The following is a 15,409-nucleotide window of genomic DNA, read 5'->3' as shown; positions in this document are numbered from 1 at the left end:
GAATACTGAGTTTTTTACAAAGTTTAGAAATTTTAAATTCGTGAATTTTGTTGTTGAATAAACTATCATTTTTTAAAACATTAGTTTAATGAAATTAAATTAAAAAAACTTTTCATGCGCGTACATATGTACTTATAAAAATTAATTTCATAATTCATTATTTGAAATTATTTCTTCATTATTTTTTTATTATATTTTATTATTTTCGTTTCAAGTTCATAATACAAATTAAATATAAATTTGTAAGAGCGTTTTCTAACACGCGCAAAAAACGACGCACTTTTGTACAATATAGAAAAGTGGCAACTGTTACTCAGCGCGATTCACGAATACCATGACAAAATGAGACTGAATTGGTGTGCCCATCTATGCTATAGATCCATAATCTACAACCCAAAATGAAGTTCATTTGTTGAATATAATTGTTAAAAAGTCATAAATAACAAAAATGAGTCCTTATGTTTTATATGTATACTTGTACATTATATATGCCAGCAAGAATGTGCAAAATTTTTACATTCATAACTAACTATATTTAAATTATCTAAATATTTATTTGACGTCGTGTTTGCTCATCCCAGGCTTTCTCTCAATTCTTACAGGATTCAGCTTCAACACGCATACCACGCCTTGATGGCGGCTCACGTATACCATTGCCCGGCAGCCTGCGACCACCCAGTTCAAATGCACAAACCGTTGCCGGCATAGCGGCACGTACATCACAAATTCATCAGCGCGCCTCCACAGTTGGATTCGCACAGAAACGTCCTACGTCATTGGCTGTTCTGCGACCGCCCATTGTAAGCGCAAATGCACTTAAACGTAGTACGTCCGGTGATCACATAACCCAAGCCGTGAATTTGGTAACCAGAAAAACTGCAACAGCAATAAAGAAATGGATTGGTAAGCCAGAGAAAATGCCGCCACCAATTTCAGTGCCAAAGGCACCAAGTGTTGCGCAGTCCAAAATTAAACGAAAACAAGCAACGAAACAAAATGCGCCTAGCCCAAATTTGGTGCTGGGGAATAGTCTTATGGGCACACCGCAACCGCTCACGCGATCTGACACATTTGTGCGTACTGACAGCCCCAACGACGAAATACAGTTCTCACCAAATTTGCTAACACAATCGACACCAGCACCACCTACCGCTGGTTCTCTGGCAACTACGCGCATAATCCGTCCACCGGATATCAATGAGACAACGAAGTTGTTGAGCAACAACACGCGTCATGCACTATATACCACCCAAAGCCTGGACAGCAGCCAGCTGAATCCATCGCCGAAATTCGGTGACACGTTTGACACAAGCAAGAGACGCACTATTACGCTGGAACAGGCGAAAGAGAATGTGACAGTTAATCTTGATAATCGCTATTCGCCGAATGCAACGCAAGCAATCTTGAACCCAAATCTTACCACAACTTTCAATGCACCGGCCCTGCTTGGTCAAACCAAAAACGTGGTATCCTCCGCGGAAACTTTCGCATACAAATCACAGTTGCCTACAAATGACACACTCCGCTTGGACACAACATCGTCCTTGGGTCTATGTGCTACGAAAATAATCGACTCTGCCGATGCGGTCTCACCAATTACTAACGCCACCTACTCAAATCCTGACTCGTTAGATAATCTGCAGTTACTGGAAGATGTGTCTGCACCATCTGGTTTCTTAGAAATGGATGTGACATTGCAATCAGACTGCGCAAGCGAACACGAAAAGACACGTGACAACTTCTTAGACTGTTCCACATCCTCAGATCCAGATGAAATGAATGCCACATTGAAAGCGATGGCGCCAGAAAAAACTCTCATGAAACTGCCACTCAACTCAACGGTGAATACGGAAAAGTTGCTCGATCTCACCGCTAGTATGCTGTCGCCGTCAAATCAGCGAACGCGCATGATGAACTTGACTAAAGATTATCTGGAGTCGTCGCGCATTGTTTCGGAAAACACAAGTCAGCTGTTGTATATGACCCAACATCAGTATACTACTTCAGAGCACAACACCCCCGACTACAATCCCGTTATGAAATTTCCAGAAAAGCCACACCTACTTACTTCTGCTCAACTCCCACTCAAAGGCGCTCATAGCGACTTGGCATTGCCGACACGCACTCCAGACGACGAGCCATTAAGCGTACCCATGGAAGTCGATGCGGCTACCTTGCTTGCAAAGGGCTCACGCACCGCAGATTTCTACGCAGCACGAGATGGAAAACAAAGACAATTGGTTGGCACCGCCACATCGCTACAGGACGTCAACAATCCGAATATGAAACAGAAGTCGCGTTACTCATTTGGTTTGGATCTCACCGAGTCCACGCTAGATTGCTCAATTGAACTGGTTGATGTCTCACTTTCATCGAACGCGGCTGCTCATTCGACAACTAACGGTGCCATGATGGCTCACCTGCCATCGCCTTCCACACAACTACAATCGCAACAACACCCGCAATCGTTGAGGCGACAAACCTCTTTTGAGTTAGATGAAAGTCTAGGTATTTTGACACCCGATCAAATGAAGGAATTCTTAGATTCTACAAATACTAACAACACAAACAATTTGGATCTACCACTGGCGACGTCGCATACAGGAAATAAGATGACAATTCATCACATGCGCATCGATCAGACGCCATCGCCAGAGGAGTTGCCCCTCGATCCTGTTGAGGTAAAGACTGATGTCACAGAACTTTTACTGTCACACCAACAACAACATCAGCGCAATATCTTCGAGTCGACAATAAATCTTCAACAGCAGCAGCAATTGCAGCAGCATCAACAACAAATACAACAGCAACAACTGCAGTCCAGCTCAATAAGCACTGCTGAAACAGTCTCCACCCATACAGATACCGACATCTCCTCTAAAGCGTCAGACGCCATGACCAAATCCAATGTTTCGAATGTCTCGAAGATTTCTACTAGCTTCATTACTAGCGTTACCAGCGTAACTAGCCTGGACACTGGCTATCAGGGCGATGGCGAAATGTCGCGCCCTGCTTCGCGTGGCGCTTCCGACCATTCGCCTTCTAATGGCCCTGCGGCACGTAAGGGCGGCCACGTTTCACGTCAACCTAGCTTTAATCAACAATTGCAACAACAGCAAATGCCGCTGGTGCGCCGCCAAGATCCCATGACTGACTCTGACTTCTTCACTGAATCCGATGCGGATGATATCTTTCATCGTGGCGATCGACGCGCGCAAGTAATCGATGGGCAATTGTATGGACCGACGCTGCAGCCAGCAGCCTCAGTTTTCATATCCGAGGATCCAGAAGATTCGTGCATGGAATCATCGGGCATATTCACGGATGTCGAGAATCGATGCGACGATGATTTAGCGCAAATGCGGCGTCAAGACACACAAGATGCTATGTTAGATATGTCTCCGGAGGGTGAAGGCGATGATTCAACGGAAACAGTGAAGAGCAATCGGGAGGGTGTTAAACATGTCACTAACAGCGAGCGAAATGTAAACAAAAGTGAAATGAATGCCGGTGGCGGCGACGTAACTCTTGTCACAAACACACGAAATGCTGCTGCCGCCACAACACTCGGTCAAGGTCAATTGAGCAGCAGCCAAACATCATCCACCATACACAGCAGTATGAGTACCGATCGACTCTCTGCAGCGACGCTCTCCAATCGCACCTCATACTACAGTGTCGACGGCAATACTGTAAATGTGGACTGCAAAAGCTTCTCCTCGCTGGAAGAAGCTTTTGCTGAGAGCACCAACGCGATCAACAACACTACGCTGAGCCCAACAAGCGCTGAGTGCACAAGACGCTCGCTATTCTCGAAATCTGGAAACGATGACTGCGGCGTCGCTGATAGCATGGCTGGCGTTGAAGTACAACAGCGCGTGTCAGTGCAGAGAGTGACTCCACCGCGTAAACACGCGTCGTTAAATTCGCTCTCAACAGTCACGGCGAATAGCGCCGCATTTAGTGGTGCTAAATTAGAAAACGACGAAAACAGATTCACCTTAGGTTTATCGGCATCGCGTGGTCGCGTGCTTATTGAAAGGGAAACGCATTCGGAATCGGGCACAGCTGGTACGAAAGTGGCATGCGCGTCATCATCATCATCAACGACTTCGCTGTCTGTGGACAATCAAAGTAACCACAGCAAGAATATACAACGATCCGCATTAGAGGCGGCCGTTGCAGCAGCCGCAAAAGCCACAAACGCCGCGTGTGGCGCCAATAAACGAACGCCGTCGCGTACAACAAAATTCGCATCCGCGCGTAATTCGCCCAAGCAACGTACGTCAAGCGGTTCGGTCGCGAGTGTAAATGATATCGGTGCGGCAACAGTGAATGTGCGTAGCAAAAAGCCGACACCCAATAAATGGGAAGCAGTGATGAATAAAATTCAAAGCAACAAAGCGTTACCTAAGAAAAATTTGAAAGAAGTGAAATCAAAAGTGTCAACATTACGCCCCACTAATGGGGTAGGTGCTACGAGCGGTGCTGGTGGTGGTGGTGGTGGTCATGCCGCCGCCGCCTCAACAAATGTTGTGCCGTCGACTCGAATACAGCCGCGTGCGAGCGCCACCTCCACGCCACTAATAAGGCGTTCACCAACCTCAACCGCTGTGAGCGGTACGATGAGTCCGCGTACTAATGCGCTGCTGCTATCACTGCGGCCAACGGATAACGGCGCAAAACGCAGCGGTAGTGGCAGTCCGACAACAGCGCAACAAGTGTCGAAACGACTATTCCAGGGTGTTGCCGCTAAGCGGTAAGTTTTACTAAGAATTGGGGTACTAAATAAATGCAATAAACAAATTATCTGTTTATATTATATGTCTGTTGGGTTTTCGCATTCCATAGCGTTTTATCTCGCACTGCTTGAGTGATTGTCGAGTGGACGTGCTAAAAGGCTGTCCGTTCATCAGACAGCTACTCGTATTTATGTATGTAAATATATCGTTGAGTATTTGATATTTACTTATCGCTTCTATCTAAATGCTTTTAAATTACACAAGTGCCGTTACCGTTATCTTACTATTTATAAATAAGTGCATACAAATAAAAAGTTTAGTTTGCACAATATGTATATGTATGCAAGTGTTTTTGGCGCGTCGGGTTTTACTTTGCTTACGCGGCATTTTCAGTTTAGCTGCCTACTATTTTAAATTTGAGCCCATATATGTTTAATTCAGGAATCAAATTCCATTGATCTGTTTGAGTTTGCCTTTTGCCTTGTGCTCGTATTTTTCCATCATTTCAAGGCAAATAATCTACATTTTAGCTACCGAAGTTTGTTAAATTAATTTTTATGCTTTTTCTAACTCTGTTAGAAATTTTGGCACTTGAATACATATGTATTTAGCTGAAAATGCTACGGAATTATAAACAGGGTGCTTAGCAAGCTAATTTTTCATAATACATATCTTATTCACGCACAGGGGTCGTAAATATAACGTTTTTTTTGAAAGAAAGTCGACGAATAAGCGTTATTTTTCGTCGAATAATAATTAAGAATTAAAATTTGACTTTTATATTTCGGATCAAAATTACCAGCTAAAATTTGACTTTTATTTTTTCGATCAAAAATAGCAGTTTACTTTCGGTCTTCATATTGTTTTTTACATCGCTTATCTGCTCATCATTAAGGCTGTTCAGGATCTAGTGCATATGCTCTTGCATTTGCACATTCTTTCCATTTGTAAATTTCCACAACATCCTGCAGCAGCCCTATTGTACAAAAGACTAATATCCTGTTTTAGAGGTAGCAATATAACATTTCTGATTTATACGTAAAAAAGCAGAAGAAATAGCGATTAAATGGTAACTTTTATTCTTTATTGAAAAAAATTTTAATTTTGAAAGTAAAATTTTAACTTTTATTCTTTATCGAAAAAAATTTTAATTTTGAAAGTAAAATTTTAACTTTTATTTTGGATCGAAAAAAATTTAACTAAAACTTTAACTTTTATTGCAGACTGAAAAAAATAAAATAAAAATTTGGACTGTTATTTTTGACTGATAAATATCGGTAAATAATAACGATTAATTGCTGACTTTTGAAAAAATATTTCATAATTTAAGACTGATACTCCCTAGCTTACCATCATCTATACAAATATCATATCTTTCCGTATGTCTTGAATTGAAATTTCCAAAATAACTGGCATTTTCGATCCCTGCTCACATATACTTATTTCATCTTTGGAAAAAATACCTTTTTACCAGACCTTTTTTGACCTTAACAAATTTGTCTACTCGCTAAAACCGTGTTTTGATTTAAAATAAATCTTTCCGAATGCACGCTTCCGTCGTCCTTTTTGTCCATATGCGCCTGAATAAGTAGGCTTCAGCATGTCCTGTTACCGTTGTAGTTGGCACTTTAGTACTATCGCCACTATCATTTCATTGATAGCGTATTCTCTTTCCAAGCGCTTTTGACATTTGCACGTATTGTTTCAAAGAGAACAAAAATTGGCAGCATTATTTCATGAACGAACGAATATAGATCACGCAGGACGGTGTGCGAGAAAAAAGTATTTTTTGGCAGTGACGTCATTTTTTCGCCGCCATGTAAATGAAACGCAATGAAACCATGTGTGTTAATAAAACAACCGATTAAAAAATTACGTTATCAACTTTTTTTCTCAAATGCGATTACAAATACGCGGTTGCCGAGCTGGGTGATCTGTTTAGATGGTTCATGGCATTATTTCTAAAAGCGCAATTTTTTATTTTAAGCGTGGAAACAGCAGAGGTTACATTGCCGTCTTAAGAGCGTGTCAAGACGGGCAATGCAGTATATTTCAAAATACTGTCAAATTGAGAAACTGCAGAAAGCAGCTGCATGAGCTGTGGCACCTTGCATGTATCGTGAAACATCGTTGGACTTGACTATCGACTTTATATATTTAGAAGAAAATGAAAAACACCCTCAGCTAAAAAAAAATATAATTAGAAGTTAACGCAATTTTTCTAAAAATTCTGAGCAAAAAGTTTAAAATTTTTTGGTGGGAAATTAATATAATAATTTTTGTACAAAGTTTAAAATGTGGGCTTATGTGGTGCTTGTTATATAATATGCTAAACTTTTACAAAAACCAATAAACAAAAGAAATTGCCAAAACTCTCGCCTCCTTAAGTCACAGCCAAGTTGCAATCTTTTTGTTGAAAACTTCTTGAAATGCAATGTGTTATTAAAAGTTTAAATGCTGAATTTAAATTGTATACCCTTTTTCTAAAGCGTTAAGATGTGCTAAAATATATATGAGTGAGAAGGTGATTTAAAAATTAAATTTAGATTCAGCATCCTTTTAAGACTTCTTTAAAAACGCGCATTCCTTAGATATGTACATACTTACCGATCACTCTTTCCTACTTATTTTAGTTAAAATCTAATTTAATGTCCCTAATTTTCAAATTCTCCGAAGGTTATTTAATATTAGGTTTGGTTAGACTTGAAGGTCCATTGTGATACCACTGCCTAACACGGGAACCTCAGTGACTCTTAGAAAGCGTAGAACTGATTTTATTTTGACAACGGATAATTCCGTAAGAGAGCTAAAGAAGTGCCAACCTAAAAAGCCTGCTCTTTTCTTGGCAAAAGTTGGCCAACTGCAGAAAAAGTGCTTACGGTTGCTTCCTCTTCTCTGTAACTTCTGCAATATTCGTGTCTTGAAGAATGCCTGCCAAATAGCCAATGACCGGTTATACAAGCCGTGACCATCGCAATATCCTCTCATGAGATGCTGAGTAAGCCTTACGTCCTTTTCTTATGTATTTGTGGCCATAGAGGCCTGGTTGTTTTACAAGTGCCCTCCTCTAGCCCAGAACTGTTGGCCTCTTGAATCGTGTTATTTCCATTCTATAATTTGCAGCTTGCCATGGGTATCCCAACTATACCTCTGCCTTCACATAGGGGAAGATTGGTACCTTCCCTGGCTAGCTCATCGGCCCTCCGATCCGTCAGTATCTCTATGTTCCGGGACCCATATGAGAATAACCTTTAATACGGCGCTAATATCTTTAGAGTTGCGAAGCATTCATGCGCAACCTTCGATCTTAGCATTACCGCGTTCATTGATTTGACGGCCGCCTGAATGTCCGAGAAGATGTTAATCGTAGTCTTCGTTACGCCATGCATACTAAGGTGCACAGCCATCTCCTTTACAGTTGCCTAATAAGCGCTGCAGTGGTCCGGATTTCGGACGGATAATTCCAGTCCTAGTTCCTTAAAGAAATCTCCGCAGCTAACTCTATTGTCTAGCTTGGATCCATGTAAAAATTAAATTGCCTCCTTCGCCATGGTCCTGGTGTTTGCAGACCTCTTCATGACGGGATGTTCGTCTTAAAGAGCAAATCGAAGCTGGATTTAGAGGAGGAGTAGTCGATTTCTTGGTCATAACTACCAGGATTGTGAGGTATGGAGGCGTGACCGAGCCGCCGAACCGCCGATACTTCCATAGCACCACGCATTTTCCTACCATTATACTAATATTACAAAAGAAAATATATAATTCCTTAAGTTCCTTCATACTTATCGGATCTAACCGCAACAATGATGTACGCGATTTTTTTCAAAATTTTCTTCTTAACTCCGAAATACTCTTAAAACATCTAACAGAAAATTTTGACTTAATGGAGTCGAAAATAGCTATGAAACCCACCTAAAGTGCTCAGTGTAATGTTGAGAGTACACAGTTCTAACAAAATTGCCCTCTAAAGCTGTGTTTGCAAACACTGAGTGGAAGCTGTTTTTGACACCCTGTATTTGGAAGTATTGTGTATGTAAATATTTACATAAAAACTGAAATTCCACTGACAGTAAAGTTACACAGTGGCACAGAAATCGAGCTAGTTGGATATACTTTGTATGCCGACTTATTAGTTAGTGTTTTGCTCAGCTGCACAATTACACACATACATACATACATACATAAATACATATGTATGTATGTTTGACTGCAGAACACCTGCAGCGCCCATCAACCGTTCAATTACCACAAGTTGCTACGCGAGTATACCAAAAGCAATCGGATCACAACTTAAGTACAATAAAAAGTCTCCATTACTCTCAACAATTATGCTTCAGCAATTAAATAACAGCGATTCAATGTATTCAGTTTAAGTACGCATTAATTTTGTTTATGTGGAAATATTGTATTATATACCTACTATGTTTGTATGTATACTTAGAGAGGTACATATGTACATATGTACAGTCAGACAAAGCTGAATATGTAGTTATTTAGTAGAGAATACTTTAGAAAAAAATAGTGCCTGCTTAAGGCGGTTTTATTCATTTTGAAATTAAAATCAAACGTTTAAATTAACTCACAAATCAGTTGGCAACTCATTAAGTTTGTGAATGTTAGCCGCCGATATTTCAATTACATTTGCCGCTATCCAACTCTTTATGAGCTTACTGAATGTTTTGAAGATAAAGTAAATAGTTGTTGTGGTAGGAGTGCAGTCTACCATGCCAAGATTTTTATGCGCCAATAAGACGTTCCGGTTGCTATTGTAGCTACGTAAGTGTGTATAAACGTGCATACATTAGGCAGGCTCGGGAGAAAAAGTTTGTTGTTGTGTTATCTACAAAAGTTTGGCTGTTTTTAGGATGTAGCTAGCTGACGCCAAATTGATCTCGTATGTAGTAAGCTTTTCAACTATTTAATGCCCTGTATGCAGCTCTCAAGAAAACGGTCAAGAAAAAATTTCCATTATTTCGCGTGTGTGTCCAAGGAATTTTGACATTTTCGATACCTCACAGCCTGTTGCCTCACTCTTTCCTCAAGAAATAATGGAACGGGCATATATTTCTGTTGCAAACCTGGGTTGCCTTGTGCTCTTTTTTCACAAAAAACTTTAGAAAACCGTAGTAGAAAGCGTANACGTCATTTTATATGGAGTTTTTGCTTTTCTTGAGAGCTGCATACAGGCCTTAAGGGAATTGCAAACTTTTTTATAATTCCGTGAGTACTGACCCGGCCTAATATGTATACATTCATGGGCATATAGATACCTGTCGGTATCTTCATAACGGCAACGAGACTGCCAAACCACAAATAGTGTTGCATTAAAACATATTGACAACAACAAAAACGCAATTAAGCAATAAAAAAAAAATAGTTAAAAAAGAAGCAATAAAACGCTGCTCATTTGTTTGTTACTTAAACACATCCATACATAAAAATGTAAGTATGTATGCATGCACTCATATGAGGTAAATATGACTACAAGTCGCTTAAACATTGCATCAACACCGCCAGCAGTAAGCAATGTGCAACAGCCAACAACAACTCGACACAGATGAGCAATAAACAATTAGAACATTGAACGCAGTGAGCTGCATTACTTTGTGGCTATACGCTGTTGCGTTTCATTGCGTGTTGCCCAGACAGTTGACAGTTCTGTGACACTTGTCATAATAGCGCTTCGTCGCCAACAATGACATACATTCATATGTACCTATGCATACATATGCATTGTTGCATATTCATATTAGCGGCTTGAGATATGGAGCGGTGGATATGCATACATATGTATGTAAATGCTTTTTTGCATTTTGTGGTTGAGTCTAGTACATAGTTGCCGGAAAACTTATGATGGTTTAACACACTCGGTTTGCTCTTCATATTGACTCAGTCATAAAAACCTGATTTGGTTTGCATTTAATTTAATTTGTCTTGCGTTAACTGCGGGGTTACAATGAGTATACTTTTTAACTTGGGGGCAACTAATTGTGGTAGGCCATTTACCTATACCAATGTAGTTTAATTCGTTTTGTTTTATTGATACAGTGAAAGCTCCGATAAGCGATGGTAAAATTTTTTCTAGATAAAACATCTTTGAATATAGACGTATGTATGTACGCCCTTACCTCTGGCCGCATGGTATTCGGTTTAACAATATGCTTTCAAATATAACTGAAATGCATAAAAAAATTCTTGAAAAAAATATTTTTGACTTTATCCACGGAACTAACTACGGAATGTAACTAAATTTGTTTTGCCAACACTGTATGTAAATAGTTTTGTAAGTGGCAACTCTGCTCAAAAAGGTGTGGGAATAAAAGCATATACCAACACGGATTGATGTGTACAAATATCGTACTGTTATATTTAATTTAATTTCTATGATCTAAATTTTTGAAAGGTGGCAACTCTGTTATAAAGTTCTTTCAAAACCGTTGCCTGTGAATACGTTAGTTATCCTGGCTGTAATATTTCACTTAGCTTATTAATTAAATTAATTCGGCTTTAAAGCTTTTAAATATTTTCCAAATAAAACTTTCATAAAAATTTTTCGTTTGACACTCACATTCTACTATTTAATTTAACTTGGTAAACAGGTGCTAGCACTATTCAATAATTTAAAATTTTTCAAAGTACTGAGATGATTGGATCTGAGCTCATGATCATTCCTATACCAAGTATCATCAGTGTTGCTAGAAAAAATTTCATTTGGAGCTAAAACGGTCGAAAAGAAAGCTAAATAATACTAATAGTACCTAAAATGAAGAGCTAATTTATTTTTAAGTTGTGCCTTTATTGACGTTATGTTGTTTTTACATTTTCCGCAATTTTAATGAAAACAATGAAAAAATTTAAGTGCTGAAAAATTCTTTTAAAACCAAAATTAGATGCACACATTGCACTCATAACGCTGACACACACTTATATAAACTAGACAATGGACTAAAAATACTTTACAAACTGTTAATTCTGCAATTTCAGATCTTTGAATTGATCATAAAAACTCCGATTACGAATAATTTTTTTTTGTAAAATTTGTTTGAAAAGTTATATGTCCTTCTCTCTAAAGGTAAAATTAGTAAGCTAAAAACAAAATCTGCGCGATTAGAAAAAGGATTTTTTTCTAAATAATTTTTGAATTCTTTAACCTAAATCCACGAGTTTATTGTGGAGTCTGTATTTTCCCGTAGATACAAATGTATGTTTTTCCACTGCGTTTCGAAATTTGTAATTCTATCAACGCATAAGTTTTGGCTGAGTTTAGGCTGAGATCACCAAAGCCAAATAAATTTTAGTTAACACTTGAAATGCAATGAAATTACAGATATGTAATTTTAATATATTACCAAATACAACTAAAACTTTCTGGATATAAAAAAGTGCAAGATAATTTTGAAAAGCACTAGGAGCTAAAGCCCAATTCTCGGCGCTAAATAGAAAAATAAAGAGCTAAATCTAGCTAAGAAAACACCAAAATGGCAACACTGAGTATCATATCATGTTTTTTTCTTCTTCTACTTCTTATTTGGACAAGTTCCTTCAGTACGTCAATGTTATAACTTTTATCTGTTGTCTAGACCAAACATTTTAGATAATTTTTTAGGTAGAAAAATGCTGCGCTGGTGCCCTTGGGTTTCAAGCTATCAAAAGCGGCTTTAAAATCTACAAAAAGATAATAAGTGTTGATTTCCATATCTGATGTCTTCGATTTTTATTTCTTGTGTCGTCTTTGTGCTGTGAAAATCTGGTCAATGGTGGACTTACCAGGTCTGAAGCGACACAAAGCGTTTCTAATAACTATCCATTCAAGTTCTGATAAACCGCTTAACTCCGAAATGTGAAGATCTATAGCTTACAATAGAGTTTTTAAGTTATTTTTCATTACCGCAATGCACAAAAGTTGGAGTCTATATTCTCATTCCTATGTCAGACGAAAATCATCCATTAGCTTCTTTCATGCTAAAAAAACGAAAAATCTACCCATTTTTATAGGGAAAAAACAAAAGTGGTAACACTACTTTTAATTCCATAGAATATGTTGCCTCAATCATTATTTTGGCTACAGACGAAGCTCTCAGACTCTGAAAAAATTTGCGTTGAAAATGCGTTAAGCATCCGTTACCGCTTTTGAAGCGTGTAATTTCAACAACTGAAACATACAAAACCGTTAAATTTCGCGATTACGCATAAAAACCTCCAAGTATATATGAATACAAGTATCTAACATTTTGTTGGGCATATCTTTGCCAGCGGTTCATAAATTAACATAAGCACATCATTTATTTTGCCGGCAAATATTTATGAGCTGTAAAACGCCAAGTATACAATCACTTGTTTTTTGTATACGAATAAGTACATAGTATAAGTGTATGTATGTATATTGAGTACACTTAGCTTACATACTAGATTTTACCTCTGAATATTTTGATTTAAATCCTAAATTCATATGCCACATACTAAATATTTCATGAGACATGTGTTTGTAAACACAATTACAATAATGAATGCACTGACATAAAAACGAATGCGTAAATGATAACGTATGTACTATATATATACTATATGAATGCATGTATACTAATTGCTGTTGTGAAAATCTGACTTAGAATTTAATGACTAGTTTCATGATGACTAGAGCTGCACTCGTCTTAATATTAAAAATAAATCTGTTTGGTTTATTTTCCGAAAGTTTTATTCAAAGCGGGCACTATGGCTGAGTGGTTAGAGGTGCGTACTACCTGGATTTCCGATCACTGTCCCGAGCAGCATCTAAATACGAAATCGGAGGAGGAGCTCTGCCAAACACAAAAACATTGTGTAAGCGCCAATCTATTAATATTGCTATATCTTATGAAAATGTGGATATCAAAAATATATCTAAAAGCGAGGATGCATTTTAGCCCCAATCATATTTAAAATATAGTGTGCCAATTTTGGCTCCACGGCCTTTCTAGGTAGGTGAAAGGACCTGGTCGCTCTAGTGTTAATGTGGTAGCACTGTACTAAAATTATCTAAATAAAATCGGTGGTGTTCATGACAGCACAAGGTGGATTACGAAAAGCCTTAACATGTGTCCTAATATAGTTTTTCAAAAGGACAACAGTTAACTTTGAACCAAAATTTGGTCTATTTCATACGAGTCTGAAGATAGGAATCTCAATCCACACGAAGGGAGACCCTGCTGTTTGCGTCAATTACCACGGGATAGGCCTTCTTAACTTTGCTTATAAGGTTCTATCGAAGATTCCGAACGAAAAACGGAAACCCTCCATTAACTGAATGGAGAATGGAACTTATCCCTACGGTTTCAGACCATATTTTCGCAGTGCGTCAAATTTTGAAAAAAAAAATCCTTGTTGACTAAATCGGCACACTTAACATTTGCTTCTATTCTAAATAAGTTACTGATTGCTCGTTGAAAATCTACCTGAATCACGCCATATTTCGGATCCCTGCTAAACTAATACGGCTAGGTGATGCAACCTTTGAGCACAACCTTTAGCTCCGTTCCAATTGTGCAGTATGTTTTAAAGCGTTATATGAGCTGCTAATCTGAATTGCAGCGGTGTGATGCATTTGGCGTATACATATAACATTGGTAATAAAGCGCAACATTTACAACCTAAGAGCAGGAATCAAAAGAGGCTGGTGTAGAGTCAAGCGAGGACAAGACAATGCAACTTCCGGCGAGCAACAAAGACTCTCTCATAGTGGGTCATAATTTGCTGTTGAATTTTATAACTTTGAAGTAGTGAAACATATTGCCTACCTAGAAGCCATCAATGTCAGCCAAGGGATCAATCGAAGAGTCACTTTTTCCCAAAAGGTGCTGCTTTAAGCTTGGTAGGCAATGGAAATGACGAACAAATATTTCGCTTTAAAAAACTACATATGTATATGATATCGGACAAAGACGAGAAGGCTATTAGGGCTTTCGAGGGAATAATTTTGCGAAAGGCGGAAAACCCAAAAGCTGGGGATTATGCTCGAACCTATATGGATGAAATTAATGGCAAGGTTCGGAGTCGGCGTAAAACTGTAGGTCCCTCCACTTTGCGTGACAACACGCGCACGCTACAAATCGGAGGAGAAGCTCGGCCAAACACGAATATGTTATCCTGAGTTTCACCCGAAAAAATTCACCCGAAAATTTGTCATCCGCCCATAGTAAATACATGGAAACCAAACGTAAAAATTGAACCGGCTCGGGAAAAATAAAACTCATGTGTAAGCGCCAATCATTATTATTATTTTTATGATTATTATTATGGTTTTTGTTATTTGTTTTCCCTAACTCCATTCTCAGCAATGCTGGAGTAGTTGGCTTGTTGACTGGCTCGATTTTTTATAACCCTAGGGTACGAGCATGATTTATTATAGCTCATCATATTTATTTTGAAAGAACTTCTGTTCAACTCCTCTTTGACCTTGTTAAAAGGCCGGCGGCACGATATTTACACGATAAGAATATCTTATATATATATATGTATGTACAACCAACACATTCGTATACAAATAAGTATGTTCATATACATATAAATGCATATGTAAACGTTTATTTTTATCACGACTTGAAGTATTTTCACACGTTCTTCGTTAAGTAAATTAAATAAGTTATATGTACATACTAGGGTGTTCGAGTTATTCGAAAAATGGCAATTTT

The 15,409-nt window shown here is 38.4% G+C and overlaps 1 protein-coding gene across 1 annotated transcript in view; it reads left to right on the top strand.

The window, feature by feature from the left end:
* Nucleotides 1-602: 602 nt before the first annotated feature.
* Nucleotides 603-15,409, top strand: part of toc (toucan) — a gene marked incomplete at its 5' end in the record, with an annotated part of 219,539 nt that continues 204,732 nt past the window's right edge. Inside the window, one exon of the mRNA XM_017612096.1 lies at nucleotides 603-4,759. Coding sequence (XP_017467585.1) covers nucleotides 603-4,759 — 4,157 coding nt within the window. The remainder of the gene's footprint in view (nucleotides 4,760-15,409) is intronic.

This window comes from Rhagoletis zephyria, unplaced genomic scaffold (genome assembly GCF_001687245.7).
Source record: "Rhagoletis zephyria isolate East Lansing unplaced genomic scaffold, Rhagoletis_zephyria_1.1 Rzeph_scaffold_00500, whole genome shotgun sequence".
NCBI classification, from domain to species: Eukaryota; Metazoa; Arthropoda; class Insecta; order Diptera; family Tephritidae; genus Rhagoletis; species Rhagoletis zephyria.
This window is presented reverse-complemented; position numbering and strand designations above follow the sequence as displayed.